Source organism: Athene cunicularia (genome assembly GCF_003259725.1).
Source record: "Athene cunicularia isolate RWA chromosome 20 unlocalized genomic scaffold, athCun1 chr20_part1, whole genome shotgun sequence".
In the NCBI taxonomy this organism is placed as follows: domain Eukaryota; kingdom Metazoa; phylum Chordata; class Aves; order Strigiformes; family Strigidae; genus Athene; species Athene cunicularia.
The window spans coordinates 9,251,770-9,276,948 of record NW_020799125.1 but is presented as its reverse complement, the minus strand read 5'-3'; the positions used below and the strand labels follow the sequence as shown (position 1 = coordinate 9,276,948).

The window sequence follows — 25,179 nt, the reverse complement described above, 5'->3', positions numbered from 1 at the left end:
GAGCGGCCTCGGGGCGGGGAGGCCCTTGCTGGGGGGCGGGGGGCTCGGCTGAGGGTGGCTTCTCTGTGACTGTGCGCCGGGCCGGGCCCCGCGCCGGGGGTGTGGGCGAGCCGGTGAGCGTGAGCTGGGCCGGGGGTGCTGTCACATTTCCTGGCCTTAACGCCTGCTGGTCCGGGGGACTGTTAACTCCTTCACTTGTTTGGGAACAACTGGAGTTTCCCATTCGGTTGCCATTGGAAAAGGAAGTTTTTTCTTAAGCCCCTCGGTAATTACTCACATTCGAGTAAACTGATTGTTACTGAACTGATCTAAAAGCAGATGAAGAAAATTCTTTTAGCGTGTTTTGTAAGAGCAGAGTTGCTGCCACTTCTTTCTAGTACTTAAGCAGTGATTTAACTGGCTTAGTCACTCTTTAAAACTACGTTTGAACATTTTGAAGGGCATAAGGAAGTCAGTGAGCTGGGCACTCAGTGCATGGGTGCTTTAACTGCTGCTGACCAGAAAGTAAAGCTGAAATTGCTGGTTTCTCCTCTGACTTGGGGAATTTTGTACTTTATTGATCTGAATTTGTAATTGGTGACGCAGGAGAGGAGCTGCTTTTAGTGTGATTGAAAAGAAAGATTGGCAGGAACACTTAAGAGTGTGAAATTGATCTTGCAGTCAAAACATAATACAGTTCAATTCTCCTTTTTTAAATAGAGGAAGATCATCTGTACTGACAGTTTCTCAAGCAATTTTTTTCCCCCGTAAATAACTCGCCTGCTGGTTTGCCAGCAGCAATTATGTTAGCAGCCTTCTTTGCTTTTAACTGCTCAATAAAATGAGGATTTTGTTTTCAATTACTATTTCATGGTAGCAGCTGTAGTTGCCAAACAGGTGCCACTTCTGTAAAATTAAGAGTAAAGGAGGTATTCCTCAAAATCCTGGGCAAGACCATGACAGTTTTTGTTAAGGTCTTAATGAAGGTACATGACGCTGTTCCTACTTGGTTTTGGTGCTGAGGTGATGATTAAATGATGACTATAGCTCAGCCACAGACCAGAATTCTGCTGTCTCTGTTTCTGAAACCAGGGTATGGGTATAAGGAAGCTGCACAGTTCCCCTCTCCCACCAGCTGATAGGAAGCAAGCTGCATTGGAAGGTGCTAATGGGAGAAAGAAGATTGTAGACTATGATCTCCTTAACTTGTTAGTAAATTCACTTGCACGTGCTCCACATTAAGATTTGAAAAGAGAACTGGTTAAGCAGTATTGTCTCCTAAACAGGATATCATCAGCTGGTTTTTAAAATTTTATGGTCATCACAGCAAAACTTTTCAAGGCAGAGGGTGAATTTAGAGATGGTAGAATTTGTGTGTGGCAAAGGAAAGCTGTCCAACTGGAGGGACAGCAAAGGATCAAACACATTGTGTTTCTTCATTTATTTTAGAAGGTGATGACAGAGGGAAGGCTTCATGATGACGGAAGAGTCAGCCCTTCTGGCTATCTTATTCAGGGTGAAGAGTTTGAGGTTGTGAAGGGCTTTGAAAGCAACGATAACTGAGGTGAAGGAAGAGAGTCAGAGAAAAGGGTTACTGTGGTCAGGGTGGCAAGCTAAAAATACATTCTCTGCAGCTGCATTTTGAGTAGGGCAGAGTTGAGCGGGTTTATAGGGTAAAAGCTATTGCAAAAGTGAACTGCAAGTCTGAACGAGGGCTTGGGTCCAAGGGAACACTGCCTGGGAAACAAAGTACCTGGTTGAGGAAGTATTCAGGTGTTGGGCCTGAGAGAAATAGTGGGGAGAGGGTTAAGATTGTAGCTATGCTTTACTTTGAGGAGAGGGCACAAGTGTCTAATTTAGATAGTTGTGAACACTGATCTTGAAAAACCTACTACTTCAAGAACCACCACTTACCTCAGCTCCTGTGAAGTTTTACACATGCATGTTTCTCTTTTGGCTTTTCTCTGGCAGATATTTTGTGAAGGTGGCTTGGGCATGGACATTGTGGCTTCTGCTGCCCTTCATCGCAGTCACCACCTACCAGCTTGCCAAGAGCAAGTTCCTCTATGGTCCCACGAAGAGCGTTTTGATGGTGCTGCGGCGTCTCAGTGCGCTGCTGGTGGGCACTGCCATCTGGTACGTGTGCACCAGACTCTTCATGTATGTTGAGAATCTCACTGGCACGTGCTCTACCTCGAGTAAACTCGGCGACCCTCGCCGGCTGTACGCCACCAAGCAGGAGTGCCACCAGGACAACGGCATCTGGAATGGTTTTGATATCTCAGGTCACTGTTTCCTGCTCTCGTACTGTGCTCTGATGATTGTGGAGGAAGTGGCTGTGCTGGAAGCCTTGTCCATAGACCAGAACTCTAAGCTGCATGTTGTGATCAACATCCTGTTTGTTTCCTTGTGTTTTCTCACCATGATCTGGGTGTTCATGTTTCTCTGTACTGCCGTGTATTTCCATGACTTCAGTCAAAAGCTCCTCGGTGTGCTGATAGGTTTGTCAGCTTGGTATGGGACATACAGATTTTGGTACTTGAAACCCTTTTCCCCTGGACTACCTCTTCCAAATATACCTTTGAGTTCAAAGAAATACAGTTACAGCAGATAAATTTTAAAATGTTTGGATTTTTCTTTCAGTACTGGAGTAGTTGAATGTAGAAATGGCTACTGTATTTCCACTGTAAGGAACAAGGTAATGGGCTGGAGGACACCAAATCTGTACTAGCCAGTGGCTGGCAGGTGGTAATGCGTTTCTCCCTTGGAAGAAAAATATTGGTGTTGGAAGAGGTCTGCTCTTGTTTAGGAGCTGCTGACTGGTGTTCTCAGCAAAGAGATCAGAGATGAAACCTGTTTTCCTCTTCCTAATAAACGGAGGAGCAGATCAAAGGCTGACAGAGATCTTTGCTCTTTAAGAGCTTGACTGATCTCAAATGAATTCTCCCTCTTTCTTTTTGATTTATTTATGTCAAAATATTGTGGATGATCCAAACCTCAAACTTTTTTTTTTAATACTCCTATTTGTACTGCCTTATGGGAAAGCTCTAATAATGACAGTGCTGTTAAGTGTTGCAAAAGTATCAATACTCACTAAAGCAGTATATAGCTCTGTTGTGAAACTAGAACATCTCATGTTATCAAGTGTTAAATACAGTAACTTGCCACACATGCTTCTTTGCTGCCTGCACCTTCTGCAACAGAGAGTAAATCGGAGATGTAATGTCTTAAGCAGACTGTGACTTTAAATTCGTGCCTGCCTTTGAAAAGGAAACTCTTGAAAAACGAGCCTTAACTTTCTCCTTGGGTGAAGTATATGTAATATTTAGTCATTTTATTCTTAACAGAAAAAAACTTCCAATTTTGCTAACAAGTCTAATATGAGAATTGGAGATTTAATTTTTTTAAAGTCTTAAAAGTTGCACGCTTTGTAACGAGCGCTTTGTGGTATGTTTCTTCTAGAATTCTGAACAATGAAATTTGGATGTTAGGAACAAGTTAGTTTAAACTGCTATTTCCTGAATAGTCTGCTTGATAATGAATGAAACACATTGTTTATCCTAAGAGCTGCAAAGCAGTGTGCTTGAAGCAATATTTATCCTTGCTTATCCAGCAATATCAATAAGCTACTTAATTTTGATTGCACAGAAAGCTGTGGCTGCAAACCCACTACTGAATAAAACACTACTATTATATAATGAATAGGTATGAGGTGGGATGGGTTTACTCATCATATCAATCAGACATTTAGCATAGTTTTTATCTTGAAAAGCTTTTTATTATTTCATAAAGGCTTATTCATGACACAATTGCACAAAATTTGTTTGAAGTGTTGTAAGTTGTAGTGATGAGCAGGACAGCCAAAAATGTCTCTGGGTGAGGCTGCAGATGCTGTCCGCTGATCTGAGAGCAGACTTGATCTGTCTGTGGTGTTTGACTCCAGGGTGATTGATTATTTTGCTGAATACAGGCTATGATGCACCATAGTCTAATCTAGGCATGTTTCTTTTTGCCATCCCAACATCTCGGCTCCAGCAACACAATGGCAGCATTTGCAATAAATACAGCAGTGTTTGTTCCACACGTGGTCTGCCTCTGAGGAGAGCTGTATTCACCCGAATTTCAGCTGAATTCAGTGGGAGTTGCTGTCATCCTTAGAAACCAATCACCTGTCAGAAAGAAGCTGTTTTGGGAGGTTATGATGTTGGGTTGTGGGTTTTGTTTTTTTTCCAAGCTCCTCCTGTTTTTGCATTCAATTGCCTTTTAAGCTGACTTTTTGGAAAATTTGCACTGATTAACTCATATTTGTTTTAACTAAGTTTGTTTAAACAATGCAAATTCATTTGTGGTCATTCTTTTGATGTAATGTAAGCGTGCTCCCAGTAGAGCTAAGCAAGGCCATAAGCCACTTTCACCATGAAAAAGGATTATATACCCAGAAGGCTTTCTGACTAATTTCATTAAATTTAAGTTTCTATTTTAGGTTATCTTTATATAACTTTGCTATATAGACAAAGCCTTTTAACAGGAAATGTTGTTTTTGAACCAACTGACTTGCTGAAATGATGTTCAGTTTCACAAATGTTTTGTGCAATCACTATGGATATTTCTGTCCACTTCTAACTAGTGTCATACAAACTTTTTATTACAGAAATAATGTGGGATATGCTTATTGTCAAAACTTTTATTTAAACAATGAAAGAAAACCATTTAAACTTTATCAGTATTTGTGTCTTTGAGAATCTGTTCCTGATGTCTGTAAAGATACTGCTGCTGCTCTTCACTTCTCTGGATGATCCAGTCTCCTGGTATTTTTGTGACTACTGAGATGTATGATCAGACTGATAATTCTGCAGTATTTAAATGGGTTAATATAGCACAGGTTCTCAAAACTACAGGGTATAAAAAGAAACAAAAGTCATGCCTGACAAAAGCAAGTTTCCCAATATGTGCCTGTTACACCAGACAGTTGATTTTGTAGACATGGACTGTTGCTTAACGTAGCAAAGTGAAAGCCTAATCCATTGAAACATACAGGAAAACTCCCATGGGCTCTAACACTGCTTAAGGATTTGGAAATCTTGGTGTACGTGTCTTTCTCAATACCCAGAGACCATGTGCCAACTGTTGGCCTGGTACTGCAGATCTTTTCTTTGCACTTTTTGACTCTGTTTCAGAGCAAGTCTTTGCTTCCTTGCACTTTAACTGGAAACTAAAGGTTACGAATTTTTTGTTCACATATTTGCCATCACCTTTGTCTGACTTCCCTCTCCCAAATACAGTTTTATCATTAAAATAAAAATACGGCCTCTCTACGAGAGACTTGCAGCTATTCACAGTGCTGCAGAGTACCGGCATTTTGATGTCCTGTTCCAAAGGCACAAATAAGCTTTTAACAGCTGTTAAATGTTTCAATATTTTTAAAAGTGTAACATTTTAAAGATAAATTTTCATATTTTGTGGGGAATTCCAATAGACAGCAACCACAAGAAACACTTTGTCTTTTTCTGGGTGTTGTGGGTTTTTTTTTGCTTTTCTGCATTGAGGTATTCTTGTTCCAGCACAGCTGTCTTTCTACGTCTGTAGAATTATCCAGGGAATTTTTGTCTCCAAATCTTACTAGCATATTACTGATTTCAATATATATTTGCTAATTTTTCATTGCCTGTGTTTTTCTAGTCAGTTATGTTATCTCTGTATCACAGTGCTTTGACAGAAGCAGCATTTGGCCTGACTGATGTGGCTGAGCCAGGTCTTGGTGCCTTAAACACTTTCCTCAGCTGGGGCCAGCAAGGAAGGGAGTCTCAGATAGAACACAGTGGGAAGATTAACAGGATTAGGATTCATTTCACTCTTCACTTACCTGGGACTCTTTCAAATGTTTGCACCACTGGAGGCAAGATCAGGCAAACAGGAAAGTTTAGATCTTTCGTAAGAGCCATCTGAACAGTTCAGACTTTAAACATATCTGAACCTGCGGTTTGATTCATCCTCAAAGTCTTTGTTCAAAGCAAATTTATTCCATGAATGCTTCACTGGTGCTAAATGGTATTTTTGGTTTGCCAATTCATTTGTGTGTACTGAAACTTAGATCATGGAGTGGCTGCAAAATAAAAAATCCTGTTTTCTGTTTTGATGCGTCACAGTTCATGACAGTGAGAAGGCCAGTTATGCCCTGTGGTGCACTTTAATGGAAATAACTGTACGGGCTACTGTGATATATTAAATGTTTTGCAAAAATCAAGCTTTAGTTGTGAATGCAAGTTTATGGTCGCTTATTTAAATAATACCTGTTTTTTCCATTATAGCTTAAAGTAGATCCCCGCAGCTTCTCTGCAGTGAGCTTTTTCCAGCTCTTTGCCTTTGATCAGCCTCTGTTTATCTCTGTTTGCTCAAAAGCCTGTTTCCTGGGATTATTCCTTTTCATAGCTTCATCTCGTCTCCTGGAGCACAGATTAGTCGTAAATGCTCTTTACCTCTGCTAGATGTGGGATATATAGATATATATAGATATAGATATATATATATATAAATCTTCCCATCTTTTTAAGTACTTTGCCAAAGCTTAAGATGAAAGTGATTAATACTGACCAAAAAAAGGCTGTTGTGACTCTGAACTCATAATTAACTGTTAAAAGGAGTGGGTCTGTCACTGTAATGGTGTTTACCTGGAGGAAAGCACATGCTTTAATTTATTGAAGCAGAACTACACCTAATGTGCTTGAACTGGAAGGAAAGAGAAGGCAATGTGACAGGCGCTTGGTGCGTTAGTAGAGTTAGCTTTGTCCTTTTCTTGGGGAGCAAGCACTGCATTTCTGTACAGTGTAATTTCATCCAGGTGTTTAATAGGAAATTATTCATTTGAATGTGGGTTACCTTAGTGCTTAGAGTATACAGTGAGAACACAGAGGTTGCAAGCTGGAAAAGCAGAAATGGCAATGACTATCAGGATTGAGTAGAGTCCCTGAAATTTCAGGCCATTATGTAGTAATATTTAGTCTGGAAGTTTTTAAACTACACTCTGTCCTATCACAAAACACAGGCAATGCCATGTGCCTTTAACAACCTGGATAACTTCTCTGTGAAGGTTTGGAACTGTAATATGGCACAGAAAATAAGCAGTCTACCAGCCTTTCAGGAGAGCTGCGTACGGAGGTAAAGCAATACTCAGAAAAACGCCCTTTCTCAATTGCACTTTTCCTGACGATGTATCCAGTGGTAGGAGATCTGCAGATGGACTGTTTGTCTTCCCAGTGGTGTAAGGCTAGAGAAATTAACATGTGGAACAGAAGTAAATACAAATTACGATTATTTTTTGTCTCATATCTCTGAAGCCTTTTTCCATGTCCAGTCTGTGTTCATTTTGCAGTTTAATTGTGTATTCCCTCAGTCATGTAATTTAATGCATTTAATCTGCGGGAAACATGGTTGATGTCAGAGCAATAAATGGGCATATCCTCAGTGTAAATGTTAGGTCTCTTCTGAAAGGTCTTCCCTGAATCCTGTGCTGCTTGTTCTGCAGAGCCTTCCCCATCCCATGGGAACTGGGGAGAGAGCAGTACTCAGAGGTTACACGTAGTGCAACTCCATCAGTGGGAGGCTTAACGTGATGACTCATTGCTGGAGAAAATTCAGCTAAATAGGTTGTGCCTCAAAATAGTTGACTGTGATGTGGAAAGGCGTGCAAAATTAATTGAAAATAAAGCTGATACTAAGCCCACAAAGCCAGTTAGCCTTATGTCCAAATGTGTGAATTGTTGCACCCAACCCCAGCATGATTGTGCTGATTCAGAATGGCACTTGGGGTCTGCCAGCTGTATTTTGCAGATGATGAAGCGAGCACGGATTTAATATGTGCTTAGTACAGTGTCATTCTCAACCACAGGTCTTCCCAGCTCTGTGCACTGTTGTTCCAGCTTTGCCATAGCCTGATCTGACTGATTTGTTTTTTCGAAGAATGGGAATAAATAGAGGTTTGAGTTTTTAAGAAATTTTTTTTCAGGTCATTGTCATGATTTGGAAGCTAAGAGAAAAAATTATGCCAGGGTGTTTTTTGGTTTTGTTTTCTCAAGATTTTTTTTTTCTTTGCTTGTGGCCAAGAATCCTCCCTAGTACTGTTCTTTAGTGGTTGGCTACAAGGGCATGGAATGGAAAGAAATTGCTTTTGGTAAACAAAAATAGAAGGGTGTTGCAGGAGGCTTGCAATGGGGTGACATGACCTTGTGATAGAACAAGCATGTGCGAAGCAGCACTTAACTATGCAGAATACTTAGTTCTATGTCAAGAAGTGCCTGCAGCATTATGAAGCACCCTCAAACCTGGTTACACTCTGTTCTGATTGCAAAGTAGCTTTATTTGGATAACTCCTGGAGCTAAAAAGGATTTAGGTCATGGGAGAGATGAGGTGCTGGTAGGAAAGAGCTGAGACAGGAGGCAGTGAAAGTAGGGGGTTGGACAGTGTATTTTTAAAGAAAGGCTTTCTAAGTTGTCATTGGTTTATGCTGTTAGTCTTGCTAAAAAAGCTCTTAACTATATCTCCATTTCTTAGCTGTTCTTTTGCAGAAGGTGGAGATGGGAGATGCTGTGATCACTGATGCAGTTTCACAACCCATGGACTCCTGACAACAGAAATGTTTCTGAAAACGCTCATTCATCCCCAGCTGTCTGGGGCAGGAGAGAGGAAAGGGGTAGGATGATGGAGAGTGGCACATAAAAATGAGCTGAAAGTAGATCATTGTGCAGAGGAGAAAGAGAAAAGGAAGGAGAAAATAACAACAAAACCAAAAAAAAAAACAAAACAAAAACCCACCACAACAAAGACAACTACTGTGAGCTCCTGAGGAGTTGGGAGGAGATTGACACTTTGTTAGTTGATGCTCTTCAGTGTCAAAGTCTCATGGAAATAGAAATAATCAGCTTTGGCATCGGCAGTTGTGGTCTGCAGGTAGAGCCTTGGCCTGCAGCACCCAGGTTACTGCAGTCCGCAGCCTCTGCTTGCCTTTGCTGCAGCTGCAGTGATAGACATCTCTGTTCTGACAAAGCAATTGTTCATCTAAATTATTTATGGCATATGTGGTATTCTTGCTTTCACCCCGAGACATTTAAAGCAGACTGTTTTCTCTCTGCTTAATCCTTCAGAAGAAGGTGTGTAAAATGAGAGTGAAAGACAGTGATAGTAAATATGTCATTTGGGCACATTTGGAAATCAGCATGAGGGGAAAAAATAGGAAATCTGTTTGTAGTGAATGCACTTTGAGAATACAAGTTCCAGTGTGGTTTTGCCACTGCTTAAAACCTTAGATGCAGTATTAGACACAGCTTGGTCTGAAACCTCTAAAATTTGATGACTGAGGCCATGCTTTAGGAAATCCTTTAGGGGCATGAAGTCTGTTCCTGTTGACAACATGCTTATTCCCATTCATACCTGTGGGTTTGAACTTTTCTCGGGGCGCAGCCTGCTGAACATGGACTGGGGACTTTGCTCTGGCCCACCAAGGCAGAAGGAGCTTTTCTACAGACTTGTGTAGGAAGAGCAGCTTTGCTGATGGCGTGAACAGATCTGAAATTACCCTCTTGTCCTTCTTTATGCCACAGATAACTGCAGGTGTGGAGTTGTAGTTAGCTCTTAGGTTGTACATTATTTCCTTGTTCTTTGGTTATTTAGTTTTTAATCTCATATTATCATATTTTATATTATCCCAGGCCATCTCAAAAAATAGTATTATCATATTATCCCATATTATTTTAATCCCATATATTTCTCAGGAACCTTGAGAAGTTTAATTGCTGTCATTGCCTGTATTGTGGATCCAATCTGGGTGGTTTTGGCTCTGATCTTAATGATGGCAGTGAATGCCACCAAATGCAACCTGATGTTAAATATTTTCACAAGCTTTAATGTTTTCTGTTTGATGTTCTCATGTGGAGAAGTCCTTCATTTATTTTCACAGCAGAAAGAAAGTTTCCTCTTCCTTGAAGGAGCAGCTCTTACACCATCCCCCTTTCCTCCTGAGCCAGGATACTGAAATTGCAGTTGGATGGTAGGGATTATTTTTTTTTTTCATTCAGAAACAGAGCAAGACTCAGCAATTAATTTCTGAGAGGGCTGAGAGATGGTCACTAGGTATTCTTAGAGAGCCCTTGATCTCAATTTCTTTGGCAACCTGTGACAAAGACAAGCTCTGTAGTGTGTTTCCTGTCCTTTGGCAAGCTTGGCTTTGAAATCCTTTATTCTGCATGGAGAGGTCTTTTCCTCCATCCCTTGACAAGCAAAGGAGAAAGCTGCCAGCCAGCTCCAAGACTGACACGTGCATTTTCAATTTTTATAATTGAATCTTTTGACCAAAACCTGTAGGAGTAGTAAGATGTCAGAAGCTGTAGTTCTACAAACCTGAGTGTTGGAAGCCTATTAAACGGAAGGCTTGGGAGGGAGGAGGGGGTGACTGCTCCTTGGGAGCTCACTCAGTGTCGTGAAACTCAATCTCAGAGGTGCTCAGAAGGGCTTGGACTTGACAAATAGCCTCCAATTTTCTTCCCTCTGATAGTTGAAAGTTCCAGATTTCAGCACAGATACAGATTTTAAGGCCCTGAGCTGCCTAAAAGCACATTTGCCTCTAAAACACAGATTTTGAATTATAACAATTTTCTTGGGTAAATAAGTACATATCGGGTAAAGCCTAGGAAGGGCCCTAACTGGGTCGGATCAGGTACACAGAAGCATTTGGTGCAGGATACAGCACCAGCCATTCCCTCCATTCTCTAGCGCAGCCAAGCCAGTGCTTCAGTGACAGCAGTTGCTCAGCAACAAATCGCAAGGTGTCCCAGAGCAGACATTCGCTCCAAATAGTATCTCTGAGGTGCCTCACCTTCCAGCCTTACCCCTTGGGTGCTACTGTTGCCCCCACCTTGCTGAGAGCGAAGTGTAAAGTCCTGGAGTAAGAAAACAGATTTTTGCTATCATTTTTGTATTTCTGCGTACAGCGGATGTCTTGGGCGCGAACATCAGGCCAGTGCCCAGTTTATGGCTGTGCAGTGCAGGGCTCTCCCCTGTCAAATGGAACTAGAGCAGAAAACGCCTGATTAGGCTCAGATCAACTAGAGCAAAAGCAACTTTTTATGCTGACAGCCTGTAATCACCGCAGGGCTGCTGAGAATAACTGGCTAATCTGGATCGATCGGGGTGGTGACATTTTATCTCCTGGTTCGTTCAGCATGGTCTTGAACATCACTTCAGCCTCTGCCTGTCACAGTAATTGTCTTTTATCACTCTTGCAGATTGCTTTTCCCTGGAGCAAAGTCCTGGTATTTATTCATTACAATGACAGGGAAACAAGGCTCAGCGACAGGGAGTGGCACCATCTTCACTGATTTTTGCTTTTTTAAAAAAAATTTGGTCCTAAACAAAGGCTTGTTAGTGAATATTCATAGCTGAGAACCTGTACAAAACTCATCACTGCAGCATCTGCAGCTTCCCAGCAGCCCACGAAGTGAACGGCTGACATCTCTCATGTGTTGGTCCAAACTGATCTGCGCCTTGTTCCAGCTGCTGGCTCTGCCTGGCTTCCTTGTAATACTTGCATTTTAACAGTGTGCTCCAAAACAAAACAAATGCCAATCTTCTCCAGTGTTTAGAGTTCTGATTTGCTCCATGATTTTAAATTTATTCTTTTCTTAAAAAAAAAAATAAAAATAAAAGAGTATGGTAATTAGCAGCAGTCTTGCTAAGCTTCCTTCTGCCTCATTCTCAGGCTGAAATCCTGGGAACTGAGCGAGTATTTGCTGACTTTGTCTCTGGGTTTTGTGGCCTTGTACCTCTGTTAATATTAATTGCTACACCTGGTTTGTGCGTTTCATCAGCTTTTGGAGATCACCAGGGAATGTGTGTCTAGGACAATGGACAAAGGTAAAAGGATGAAATCCATTATCTTTAAAAATTCTTGTGGGGAGTTTAGTACCAGCTAATGGACTAGATGAACTATAGGACATCATGTATCTTCTTACATCTTTCAGATTCAGCAAAAGGGATAACCTCAGGGAACCCTCTTAAAAAAGAAGCAAACAACTATTTTTTCCAAAGTCATTGATGCCATGAAGCAAATATGTAACTGTATTTGGGGACGCATGTGTCTGTAATGTTTGCCACAGCAGCCTCAGCTGCAGGTGCCTGGTCTGCATGTGTAAGCAGTGGATTTGAGTTCCCACACAACAGTTTTAAGTGTGGGTAACACAGCACCTTTGCAGCTACGCAGGCCATTGTATGTCAGAAGTATGTCAGACCAGCCTACACAATTGTGATGAGTACAGCCTAAACCTGTGCAGTTTGCACTGTCTAATCACTACATGCTCATCCATTGCAATTCCTGCTAAATATTCACAATTCTCTGGCTGTCAAGTTGTATGAAGAAGCAAAGCTTCTGGGAAATCCTGCTGCTTTCAAATACATAATTTTGGGGTCAGAGGCAAATGCTCTTTGTGTTACTTCAGCCATACTTGGCATGCCTTTCCGAGCCTAAAGATGCAGCACAACTTGCTAAGGATCACTGGAGCGCTTGGAAAACCAGCCAGAGGAGATACGAGCAGGCTGAGAGCCTACAGAAATGAGTGCCTCAGAAGAGGAATACATACTATTTCCATGAGAGTTTTATACCAATGCAGTACATGAGAAAAAGCACAAGCCACCTGCACATCCCTCTGCCCTTTGGCATGCTTTGAGGTAAGACTAGAAGGGTGTTGAACACATTTAGAAATGTGAAGCAGTTACTCCTCCCATATGGTTTATTGAGGATCTCAGTTTTCAAAGCATGAGTAGCAGTGAGGCCCATTATTCTTTCCAACATGCAAAAGGCACAAGAAAGTCATCAATGTGATTCTGTGCAAAGTGTCTCTAAGAAAACACACAGCGAGGAAATGACAGAAAAGAGCCCCCGATGGAAGAGAAAGCCAAAGTGCCTTCAGGAAAGTGCTGAAAAGTTCTGAAAATGGTCGTACTTTTTTCAGAGTCCAGATATGCTCAGTCAGTGAAAGACGCTTTGCAAATCCATGAAGGAAAACTCAAGAGACAGAGCCAAAAGGCTTAAAACAATAATCTCCTTCATGTGCCAAAATTCAGGATGGAAGTCAAAATGATTTATCTCAGGAAAAAAGTGCGGCAGTTAAAGACAGACGTTAAATTCTTTTAAAAAAAGCCCACCAAAATCAGACGTAGAAAGTGGATACGTTCTAAGAGCAGCTCAATAAAAAATATTCCTTTTAATGAAAATAATTTTAAAAATGGATATTTGAAGAACACAAATCCACCTTGACTGTGACCAGCTACTGCACCCTGCTCTCAGGAAAGCCTCCAAGCATGACAACACAACGCCTTCTAGAAGAAGAAAGTCCCCACTACCTGCATGTGTGAGATGTGGCCGGTGAACAATTTGGAAACACAAACGTACAGGCAAATATCCGAGTCCCATTGGTTAACTTGGGTGTCAGGAAATTTCCTGGGGTTCCTGTCTCTTCCACTGGAGCTGGCCGGTGCCGGAGGTGGCGTCGCTTCCCGGTGGGCACGGCTGAGCCTGTGAACCCCTGAGCCTCTCACTGGAGTTGAATACTTAAACCTAAAAAAGGCATTTACAAGTTGACGCATTTTTTTGTTGTTGTTGTCTTATTTCCTTGGAGTATACGTTTCTACTTCTAGACTACGGAATGTTACATTAAACAATATAGTTATTCATTACCTTGCTTCAAATTTCATTACAGTTACTGAGGCTTCATCATAATTTCACACAGCACAGAGACACCAAACTAAACACCAAGAAGCCAGCACTAGATGTATTTTTTCTTTAAGTACCAATAAGCAAAATACCCCATTCCCCCCAGAGATCCCATCAGGAAGGAGGCTCCGAAGAAGGAAGGAGGTTTCCGCTTGACCAGCCTGAAGGCATTGGGTACCACTGCAGAGAGAAGCGTGGTATGTATATCTCCCAAAACTTTCCTGAAGGCAAAACGTTTTTGTATCCTGTCGAAGAAGGACTGTAGGTTAGGTCTGCTGCCATCTTCCCAGTATTTCTTAGAGAGTCCTAGAAACTTGAGGCGGTGCAGGGTAGCTCCTAACAAGACATCAGCCAAAGTAAAGACGCATCCACAGAGCCAAAGTTCACACTTCTGCCCTGGAGAGAGAAGTGACAGAGCAAGTAGAGTAAGAATAAACCCTTGGGTGGGCACCTAAAGGCTTGCTCAAAAGATCCACAAAGGCAGGAGCATTTGCATTACACCTGGGGTGTTTTTTCTCAACTCTCTGATGTCCCAAGAGATCAGACCACATCTACCAGGCCACGTGATGGAGGATATGTGGGGCCACCACGCTGAGAATGTGAAGCGATCATTTATAGCCCACATGAAGGTACAAATTGCTGTCTGCAGAACGTCTCTGTTGCCTCTCTCCCAAGTCAACAGATGTCATCCTCCCATACCCAGGAGGTCCCTGGCAAAGGGCCCTTGGCCTCCCTTGAAGGAAGATGTGGTGCAGTGACCCCTTCTGCTGTGTTAGTGCTCAAGGGACAGCAGCAGCATTTGTCCTTGGCTGCACTGGGAACTGTTTCAGGAGTGTCATGTTAACTTGTCCTATTTCAGGGATGTAAGAAATCCTCAGGAATCAAACACATTTGCTGGCCTGGCCTGTCTGCTCTCCCTGTGTGCTGTCGGGGAGGTCCTGCCTCTGTCCCCTCTCCTGCAGCAGGGACCCTGCTCCAGGACACCAAAACTGCAGCATGTCTGTGCCAAGAGCCGGAGCTCGGTGTGAATGCTGGGTGTGAGGAAAGGCACCACAGCATTGATAACCCCTGATAAGAGGTCACCCTGGAAATAACCTCACCAGGGAGATGTCCAGGAATAAATCAAGCTGTTGTTAGGCTCAGGCCAGGATAGTAAGGAAGAACAGCAGAAGGGCACAAAGGCTGAGCCTCTGGCTTTGCACCAAATCCTTAATTCTGGGGCTTTTCCATTTGCCCTCTGGCTGTTATATCCGGGAGGGAGAGAGTCACCTTTATGGCACCCCTGCGCAGGCGCTGGTGCTGCAGGGCTGCCTGCAGGGCCAGGCCAGGGGAATTACTGGTAATTAGCACCCTCATTTGTAGCCGCTTGGCAGCCTGCCTAATCCTGCTAGAGGCACAGCCCAAGTGGACAGATTGCCTGTGCCTAATTAGTCAATAAAAGTTTTCAGTGACTAATGAATTGTGGGGTGCTGCAGCCAGAGAGTCCTGGGCGCTGTGGGGACCCTGCGGGTGCTTCAGCTCAGAGGTAGGGAAATGGGGCTGAGGTGGCTGCCTTGCTCCCAGGCACCGTTGCAGGCAAAGGACAAAGCCCATGTGAGGATGGTGACTTCAGGAGAGCGCCCTGATCCAGCCCTACCTCTCCTGGCTCTGGACTTGCACCCGCTGCTGAGGTCTGGACCCAGCTGTGAGGTGCCCCAGCCCCCTGCACCCCTTCCCAGCGCCAAGGTGGGGCAGAAGCGCAGACAAAGGCAACTCGCCCTCTTTGCATCGCAGTAGCCCCAATTTGAACCAGCCTGTCCCAGCCAAATGGGGTGCCTGTGGCAAGGGGTTGCCCAGTGCTCCTGCAGCATCTTTCACCCCCCTCCTGCCTGCCCTGCCCAGCCTGCATCGCTGCGCGTTGGGCCGGCAACCTGGGCTGCGTGGGAGGAGAGCTGCTGCACTGCGGCTCCTGGGAAGTTGCCAAAGGGCTGGTGCTTGTGTCTGCTGTTGAGATCCTGACCCGGCTGTGGGCATGGTGGGGGGAGTTTGGGTGCCTGAAGCAGAGGGTAGGAGCAGCACGCAAGGACCGAAGGCAGCGGAGCCCTCGGGCGCTGGCAGCAGCCACCCCTCTGCTCCAAGTGCCCGTGACATCCTCCCAGGGCACCTCATTAGGCCGAACTCTGCTGAGCTAGCCCAGCTCTCAGAACAATTAACGAGGGTGTTCACTGGAGGCAATTAGGGCAACACAGGGTGCCGCTGTGAATGCATCAGGGCTCTCACCAAATCCCCAACCCTGTGTCCTGCCGGGTCTGACCTTGGCACCTCCGAGGGCCCTTCAGTGCAGCCCCGAGCGTGACGCATGGCTCCCCATGGCTGGGGCCGGCCCCGAGGGCAGGGGCAGCTGTGGGGTCATCCCCTGATTAACTGTGTCTGGGTTCTGCTCTGGATCTGGCACTGTGGTGCTGGCAGCAACCAGCCATCCTGGGGCTGGGGTTACGAGGCCTGCTGGCCGCAGGGATGAGAGGATGATGGCGTCATCATGGGGTGATGGCAAGACAAGCAGTGCCCAGCTGTGCCCATGCATCTCTGTCTGCCAGGGCATCAGGGTGGCTCTCAGCAGGCACCCAGCAGTATGTATTTGATGTTAGGGATGGCTGGTGTCACTCTCTCCCACCTGCTGGCCTTTGACGCAGGTCCTGTAAAGGCTCCCACCCCTCCAGGGCCCCTCAAATTCCCATCAGGTTTCCCTGCCCATACTCCACTGGGATGTGCTGCAGACCTGTGGCGAGGCGGGGCTTGGCTGCAGGACACATCCCCAGCCCTGCATCTGTCAGTCTGGGCTACTCATGGTGCAACAGCGCAGGCTGCAATGACATCAGTGCACCCAAAACCAGGAGACCCTAGAGGCAATCCTGGCCCCACTGGTGGTTGTACCATGGGGCATGTTCATCAGGTGCAAAGGCATCGGCTGTTCCTGGTGTTGCACCTCAGCCTGGTATGAAAAAACACCCCGTAAATGCAGCCCCGAGCCTACCTTGGTACTCCAGTTTCCTCTTCTCCAGCTCGGCCTCAATCTGGTCTAGCACCATCCCCAGTTCACCAAGGATCTTCTTCAAGTAGTTCACGTTGTCATGCTCCAGGATCTTGGCCTGGGTGGAGAGCGCGGTTAGGATGGGGGATGGATGGACAAGTGTCCCTGCAACTGTGCAGGGACACGAGGCTCCCGGTGCCCACGGCAGGTCTGTGGGTCGTGTCCCCCCAATGCCAGAGGTGTGCATGGCTTTGACCCACTTACCATGAGCTTCTTCTGCTTGGAGAGGTAGGGCTCTGATAGCTGTGGCTCCTCTTCGTGGTCCAGCTTCATCAGCTCCGTGCTGGCATTAGCTAAATGTCCTGGGGGGAGAGAGACAGAGGGGCTGGGGGGCCTGTGTTTGTCAGGCATCAGGATGACCTTGCGTCCCGCAGCAAAGCACCTCATTCTGCATGCAAAGTAGCATTGGGGGCACCAATAAAACACCCCGGAGAGCTAAAATAGGCCAATATTCATGGTTTGCTGCTGCCCTGCTTCTGCTCCTAAGGGCATGTGGCTTCTTCAGCCCTCCCACCTGCTCAAGGCATGGCAGTGCTGGCTGTGGGGTCTGGTAGATTCCCCCTCCATGGACATGGTGAGTCCCAGCTCTGGTGGTTTCAGGGGGGGGGTTTCAGCTCCTCATTTTCTCTGCTGGATTCATACTGGAGGTGCCAGATCTCTGTCTCTCTCTGACTCTTACTGTTTTAAGAACTTCCCTGAGCTTCTGTGTAACCTCATTCCTGCAGCTCCATCCCCAGCAGGTTGATCCTTTGGGATGTCTGAGCCAGCTGCCCACGTGTGTGTGTGTGTGCACAGGAGGGGATGCTCCCTCCCAAATGAAGCTGTCCTGCCCCATCTCAGTGTCTGGGGATGCAATTTGGTAGTGTGGAGACCATCATGAGCACAGGAGAGATGCTTACCCTCTCCTTCCCAGGGCATGGGGAGGATGCAAAGGGCTTTGTATAAGGGAGCTAACAGGGGGAAAGGAGCAGAGTAAATGGAAGAGAATAATATGAGATGCAGAGTAACACCTTAGGGAGGACATAAATTACCCAAAGATGGGCTAATCTCTTCCTGCCAGGGACCATCTGTCTCCCCCTCCTTGTTCCCTCGAAGGGCTTGGCTATGCTGATGCATGGTGTGGGAAGTGCCAGGGCTGGCCAGGGCTGTATGCTGACACAAAATGGTGAAACTCCCTGTTTTCCACCATGAGCTCTGAAGCTCATGCTCACTAAGGCTCCAAGCCAGTGTTCCTGGGGCTCTAACTCAGAGAAACCTGGATATCACCCTGGTTTTGTTCCCTTTGGGAGATCCTGGCCCTTGGTTTGCTCTCTCCTTGGGACACAACTACATGGATTTTCTCAGCACCCACTGCAACAGGGCAGCCGAGCCATCACCTGGGTGGATGCGCTGGGGATGTGCTGGGGAGGAAGGGCACCACCAGCACTGGGGCACCATCCTGCCCATAGCCCCTCCTTTGCAATGGCTTGGGAAAAATGCCACCAGCGAGGAGGTTCGGGTGGGGAGATATTTTTAAGGACTTTGGCAGAGTGCTGGGTAGGTGATGCAAGGCAGACGGGGTCTGCAGCCATTGTAGCAGGACCCTTTGGGGAGAGGACAGGCTCTGCACCATGCATCTGCCCAAGATCTGGGGGTGGAGGTGACACTTGGTGACATGGAAACACCCCGTGCAGGGTGCCAGCAGAGACAGGGCAGACCATGAGATACACCTCAGAAACAACCTGTTTCTCTTTGTGCCCGACTGCAGCCAATCTCAGGAGGACCATCTATGACTCAGGCAGCTGAAGGGACAGTGCAGGGGGAATGGTGTTTGTTACAGGCGCTGCTTGGGGCCAGAGCCTAAAGAAGGGGAGAGATGTGGGGCATGCCAGTGCCCTCCCAACAAGGTCACTTCTCTGGCGAGTCCAGGAGCAATCCTTGCCATTGAGTTAATTTAAGCATTGTCAGTGTTTCATGAGCACTTGAAGGTCAGGTACACAGCCATGCCGATTCATCCACTATCTGCAACTCAGTCTGGCTGTACTTTCCCACCTTTGCCCTTAGAAGTATTGGAGGGAGAGGGGATGTGAGGAGAGGGAGGAAAATTCATGTGCTCCAAAAAGAGCTGGTGAGAAGCATGCTTGGCCTGTGGGAGCCCAGAAATCCCCAGGGTTAGGAGGTCTCTGCAGGGTACCTGCAGCTCCCAGATTAGCTGTGGTTTGCCATTTCCCAGATCTGTCCCTGCCTGCATTGATGGAAAGCAGAGATGAGCAAGAGCAGGGTGGCTGGCTGGGCTGTGGAGCCAAACTGAGCCTAAAGGAAGGGCTGGGAGAGCCGTTGTGTTTGCGGTGGCCCTGGGCAGCCCCGCTGGAGAAGTGACTTACTGCGGATCTCAGCAGTCGCGTACTTTGGGATCATGGAGTCGGTGGTGAGCTCGGGGTGCAGGATGCAGCCGTGTGTGTAGGCGTCCATGGGGAGCGAGTCCAGCAGCTCCCGGTACTGCAGCACCCGCGAGTGCAGCAGGCTGCCTGGCTCGGGGATCAGCTGCGTGACGTTTTCTGCGAGGGCAAAGCGAAAGCTGTTAACGGGATGCTCATGAGTGGCTTGTTAGCCTGTGTGGGACACCAGTGTGCAGTCCTGGCTTGAGCGGGGACTCAAAACCATACCCCATGCTTGTCTCTGCCCCCTCCCCACTGCCCGTCCTGGCCAAGAGTGTGTCCAGTCTGTGCCCAGAGATGGGCATACCCGCAGGACCATAGGGATGTGTACGCATGTCAGTGCCCAGCCCTGCAGCCCCCGTGGCCCCAGAAGCTCAGGGTAGCAAGCCCTTCATCTCTGTGGCCCCTGAATTTGTATGCTGTGGTTTCACATCTTTTAGAAGGGAAACAAAATCTTCCTGTTCTGCAGAAAAGAGCTAAAACATGGGGATTTGAGTTTGGGGTCTCCTGAGTTACGCACTCATTACACCTGTAGCAGTGAGGCAACTTGGGCTTCCCTAAAAATCCCACTCAAAATGGGTAATCAAGAGGTAGATGACCAAAGAAGGAGCCTGGCACATCTTCCCTCTGCGCTTAGCTGGTGCCTCAGCTGCAGGAACATCCCTCGCCCCGGCCAGCTCAGCACCTCCCTCGCCTTGTTGGGTTTTATTAATCTTTTGCAGATGGCAGTTTGTATCCTGCTCTTTTTATTACAGTTTCTGCTCAAAATACACAGCAGATGACACCACACGGAGCAAAATGTTGCTCTTGTCTCCCCCAAGAATATCAGGTCCATTTTTTTTATGGGATCATAAATGTTTATGGCGTTTTCAGGTAGCAGTTAATGGGTAGTGAGTAAATTTACCACCAGGCTCGGTACACCCGTAGCCCACATGCTGTCTGCAGTGCAGGGCTCACCGTACGCCAGTGTCTCAGGCTGAGTTAAGGTGAATCGGCAGAAAGACTTTGGCAGATGTGGCCAACACGGCTCCTTAATTAAAGGCCTGAAATGACAGTTCTGCTTGGCCCCACTGCTGGCAGCAGGAGCGAGACTGCGGGCACAGCCTGGTGATGCCCACCCGGCATGGATGCACAGTTCACCCTGCCCTGAGCCAGGCAGCATCACGCCTGCCGGCACTTGTGGCTGGACAGGAGCCATGGAAATTTTGGCAGCTCCTATATTGCAAACCTCCTAACAGCTCTGATTCGGGGCTGTCTCTGTCAGTAGGGTCCATAAACTTCTTCTGACCGACAAGCATCAGCATTACTTTTCCCTGAGTGAGGGAAGGTTTCAGTAGCTCCTCCCTGCCCACAGGCTGCTCGCTGCCCATGCTGCCCCGACTCCAGCTCTCCAAGCGGGGATTTTCCATCTGAGAAAAGCAACCGGCTGAATGAAATAATAATAACAACTGACCTATAGCATGTGTACTCTTTCCACAGGGCTCCTGGCCAGCACCCAACAAGCTGGGGCCAAGGCTGGAAACCAGCATATCCAGAGTGACTGCCCTGTCCGGCAGCGAGACAGAGCGACCACAATGAAATAGCGGTGTGCTGGCTGCTGGCCTGTGTCCTTCAGCACGTCCCAGGGAGGCTTTTTGGTGGGATCGTGCTCGCCCTGCCTTTGCACGCCACGGCAGACCTGCACATATGGGCTGCTGTTGTATATAGTCAGCAAGTGATGGGCCGTGCAAAAGTGGGATGGGGGGAGGCTCTGCAGGACAGGGCTGGGGGTGCAGCCCTGGGAGGAGCCCCTCGCCCAGGCTGTGAGATGCACTGCCAGCAGCCAACCCATCAGTGATTTCTTGGCACTGATGGGCCTTGACCTAGTGAGAAGCACCCTCAAAGGTTATTGGCACTATTCACTGCTTTTCTGGGGAAAGAAAACCATTGCTCATCACACCACCCTTTGCTGATAGCTGACCCTCAGGGTGTGTGTAAACACCTGTAAAGGCCATGCTCCCAGGCCAGGGGAAAACATAACACAGTGTATATACCTTCTTATAAAGTCATTTTCAAGCTCTGCATCTTTCTTCAAGGTGGGGGATTCCCCTCGGGCTGTGGCATCCTAATGCTTTTTCCAGCTACCATTGGTGGGCAATGGCTCGGGGCAGAGCATGCAGCAGGGAGTGGTTCTCTGGGCACTCTTCCCTGGAGCTTCCCCTCTCCATTTCTCAGTGAAAAGGTAAGAAACTGCACCTGGCTGGAAAATCTCGACGATAGGAGTTTCCCAGTGCACAGGCAGAGCTGTGTCCCCCTCCTGCTGGGGACAGCCTGTTGTCACATATGTTGGACCACCTGCCCTTCGCAGAGACCGGGTGAAGCTGCTGCGCAGTGCGGGAACAAGGAATGATGTTCCCTGCTGCCCCTTGGCAGGAAAAGGGTCGCTGTTCCCTGGGACCTGCTGCCGGTGTGGGCTCCTCCTGACCGATCCCATCCCACTGCCCCGCCGGTGAGCGAGCATCGTGCCTCTGCTGAGCACCACCACTGTAGCAGGGCCGGGAGAGGACAGCAGCAGCTGAGCTGGCAAGACGCCCTTGCTTCGGGAGCTATTTTGAGATGTTTTTGATGTCTCTGTTGCAAGGGGGATGGATGCTGGGGCGAACGTCGTGATGGCACAGCCCAAGCTCCCTGCTCAGCTTTGAAGCCTCCTCAGTGGAGCATCCCAGCCTGACAGCCTGCAGGTTTGGGGAAATGAGGGTGAAGGGATGTGAGATGCCAGGGAGAGGCTGCTTGCCGCAGTGGCCGTGCAAACAGCCACCTTTGAGTGTCGTCTCAGCATCCTGGTGTGCTGGGCTCGGCCGGCCGCTGACTGCAGCCCTGCTCCAGGGGGAATACGAGCTTCTCTCTCCTGGTTGTCCCTTCCTCTGGGTTTGTGTCATATCATCCTCCCATGGTCCCCAGCACTGCTGGCTTTGTTTGACTTTAAAGAGGCAGTTTTCTCTGAGGCACCAGGGATGGCAGGGTCCCCTGCCCACGGCTGGTGGCACAGGGCTCATCGAGGAAGGGGGACAGCAGCACCCAGCTCAAACCCACTTTCTCTCAGTGAGGCTTCTTACAGGGAGTTACTGGGGTTTTTACACAATTACACAAGGCCAAAGTACAAAGGTGACCAAACCCAGAAGCATTCCGATGGGTTGTGCCCCAAGCCACCGCTCTGGTGAGATGCCACCACGCACCACAGGGACAGAGGGAAATAGTCCAGTTTGGGATTGTGGCCAACAAAGCTGAAAAAGGGGGGGCCTAAAGTCCCCTAGCAGCACTTTCAAGGGGTCTCTGCTGGAAATCCTTTATTTTCATGGGAAAACATAAAAGTCTGTGGAAGGCTGGTGGCTTGCTGCTCTTCTGGAGTAAAGCTGAAACTTTACAGGACAAAGCAAGTGCATTTGGCAAATAGTATCTGAATTAGACCCGAGTTTTCCCTGAGACGCAGCACCCCCCTTACCTCCCGTGAAGTTCTTCTCCATGTAGTCGATGATCTGGTTGTAGTCACTGATGATGTTGTCCCTGTGGATGATGACGGGCACCTCCTCCCCTAGGTTGAGGCGCATGAACCAGGGCTCCTTGTGCTCCATCAGAGGCATGCTGACGTCCCGCTCCTCGCAGGGCAGCCCCTTCTCTGCGATCACCAGCCGCACCTGGGACAAGAGACCAGGGAGAAAGGGCTCAGCCCCATGCACCAAGCTGGTTCCAAGAGCCCCTTGAAGCACCCCGAGAATCCCACCTCCACCCACCACAGTTCCTTGGCCCTCCCCAGCCACTTAAGCACAGCGATGTGCCATGACACATGCTCATCCTGCCAGAAGCCAAGCAGCTCTTGGCATGGGGCAGCTGCAAAATCCAGGTAGCCAAGTGAGGATTTCCCTTCCCAGCAAATGGAGAAGATGCAAGCCCATCCTAACTTTGTTGGACTATCCTTGCTCTGGCTGCTGGTGGCCAGTGTGACAGGTGAAGGGGCCAGGGGTACTCGTGAGCTGCAAGCCCACCCCTTAGAAGCAGGTGGAGAGAGGTTGGCAGCTCCCCAGCTGGGGGGAATCAGTGATGCTGCTGTGGGTCCCAGCATAGCCCAGCACACTGGGAGGACAAGGAAGAAGAGGAAGAAGTAGAGGTTGCAGCAATGCTATGTCTTGCACCCAGTGGGTGCTATAGCCTGGCTGAAGGAGGCCCGGATGCTGACTCAGGTTCGTTCTATGCTCAGGGGTGGGCGATGGCTTTGCCAGGCATGTTTTGAGAAGGGAAAAGGTTCTGTTTCATGGAGAGTTTCAAGCAGCCTCTGCACAGCATCTCTCCTGCCCATGCTGCCGCTGGCCCGGGGACATCACCCACCACCTTCACACCTCTTGTGCCAAACCCGCTGCCTTCCCCTGCCGCTGCCCTCCTTCAGCGCCATGCCGGCGGGTGGCACCGCTGGGGTGTCATCCACCCGTCCCATGGGTGGGAAAGCTGAGGCCAGGGGTCTGGGGGGGCAGGAGGAGGCCAGAGCAGGATTGGATGTGGGGCACCGTCCCCATCCCCATCACCCACAGACAGCCCTCAGGGCTGATCCCGCTGCTTTGCTCTGTGCTTGAGATGGTGTTGAATACGCACCCAGGGATGGCATTTTAGGCTTCTGGGTTATAAAATCCTGACTGTTATGAACTAAGTATGTCAAACAGGTGAAAAAAAAACCCTCCCTCGGAGGATGTGAAACTGCTATGTTTTACAGAACATTTATTGAATGAGGGAAAAGCGCTTGTTTTCCTCCAACTAGCAGCGGCTAAAAATACAACTTAACAAATATAAGCATTTCTATGAGTACTTCAGAGTCCCTGGGGAATTAGTCATTAATTATTTACAGGGTTGGCAAATTAATTTTTTCTTTTAAAGTCGGGCAAAGGAAGCCTGTGAACCTCAACTGCAACATTTCTCTCAGCCTTTCTCTCTCAGCTGATGGATAAACCCTGGGCAGGACCACGCAGGGCATCTGTCCCCAGACTCCCCCTGCTTCCCTGTTCTAATATCAAGAGCCAAGCCTGAAGGCCTGGCAAGAGGCAGCTGCCAGGCAGGAGGGCTCAGCTCCCAGGGTAACCCCAAGGAGGGGTCCCAGCTGGGGTGACAGAATGCACCTGGACCCCCCAGTGTGTCTCTGAGGAACCAGCACAGGTACCGTGAGGCATCTTGTGTAAAAATCCAATACTGGCTGTAGAACTCCAAAAATCCCTTTGTTGAGAGTGCCAGATCCTGGTGGGGGCTCAGGATCCCTCCCACAAATAGCCCCAGCGTAGTGGAGGGTGGTTCTGAGCAGCTCCAAGGGCAGAGCAGGAAAAGCTCGGCCAGCAGGCAGCTCTGAGAAAAACTCCTGTGCAGGGAGGTCTCATGCAGCCCCTGCCGCTCCTCGCCCTGCGATATTCATCACGCCAGCTTGTGCTCATCTGCCTTCCAGCAAACGCTGTTTCCTTGCAAGTGACCTCAAAAGCAAAGCCTGAAGCGGTGCCGGAGCTGACGTAGCAGCGGGTGCTGTGGCTCTCGGTGTGCCCTGCTCTGTCGCCAGCCCCGCAGAGGGGAGGCCAGCTGTAGGAAACCCTGTACAAGAAGTGCCTTAACCACTTAACCACTTAACCACTGCCTCCCTGCTGCCGGCGGCCAAACGAGCAGGACAAAAGGTAACAGTGAGCTGGGCACGAGCATCCCTCGCCGGTGCGGACCAGAAGCCCATTAGTCACCTGCTGCCAACGGCAGACCATGTGCAGCCACCCTGCTGCATTGGGCATCCTCTCCTTTCTTTGTGCCTGCAAGTAGGAACGGGCATCTCTGCCTCCGGCCTCCCCACCGGGCTGCGGGGCTCGTGGGGGCCCTTGCGCCAGGGGAACTTTGTGTCCCCACCACCCCTCTGAATATCCCATTCTCCATGTCATATTAATGGCATGGGAGTGATTGGGGG

At 48.0% G+C, this 25,179-nt stretch overlaps 2 protein-coding genes across 3 annotated transcripts in view; one reads left to right on the top strand and one right to left on the bottom strand.

Moving 5' to 3' along the window:
* Window positions 1-137: 137 nt before the first annotated feature.
* Window positions 138-3,104, top strand: FITM2 (fat storage inducing transmembrane protein 2). 2 transcript variants are annotated; one of them, XM_026862235.1, is made up of 2 exons: window positions 138-265; window positions 1,951-3,104. In XM_026862235.1, the coding sequence occupies exon 2, from the start codon at window positions 2,069-2,071 to the stop codon at window positions 2,591-2,593; it is 525 nt and encodes a 174-aa protein (XP_026718036.1). In that variant the 5' UTR covers window positions 138-265; window positions 1,951-2,068; the 3' UTR covers window positions 2,594-3,104. The 2 variants fall into 2 exon arrangements, with proteins under 2 accessions (XP_026718036.1, XP_026718035.1); XM_026862234.1 differs by having other exon boundaries at window positions 138-1,543.
* A 9,631-nt stretch (window positions 3,105-12,735) lies between these two features.
* The window catches only part of GDAP1L1 (ganglioside induced differentiation associated protein 1 like 1), a 13,604-nt gene continuing 1,160 nt past the window's right edge, over window positions 12,736-25,179 (bottom strand). The window contains exons 2-6 of the mRNA XM_026862236.1: window positions 22,705-22,897; window positions 19,170-19,343; window positions 17,011-17,108; window positions 16,750-16,864; window positions 12,736-14,132 (exon numbers count right to left, since the gene is read on the bottom strand). Of these exons, the coding sequence (XP_026718037.1) occupies window positions 13,789-14,132; window positions 16,750-16,864; window positions 17,011-17,108; window positions 19,170-19,343; window positions 22,705-22,897 (924 nt within the window). The 3' untranslated portion in view covers window positions 12,736-13,788. The remainder of the gene's footprint in view (window positions 14,133-16,749; window positions 16,865-17,010; window positions 17,109-19,169; window positions 19,344-22,704; window positions 22,898-25,179) is intronic.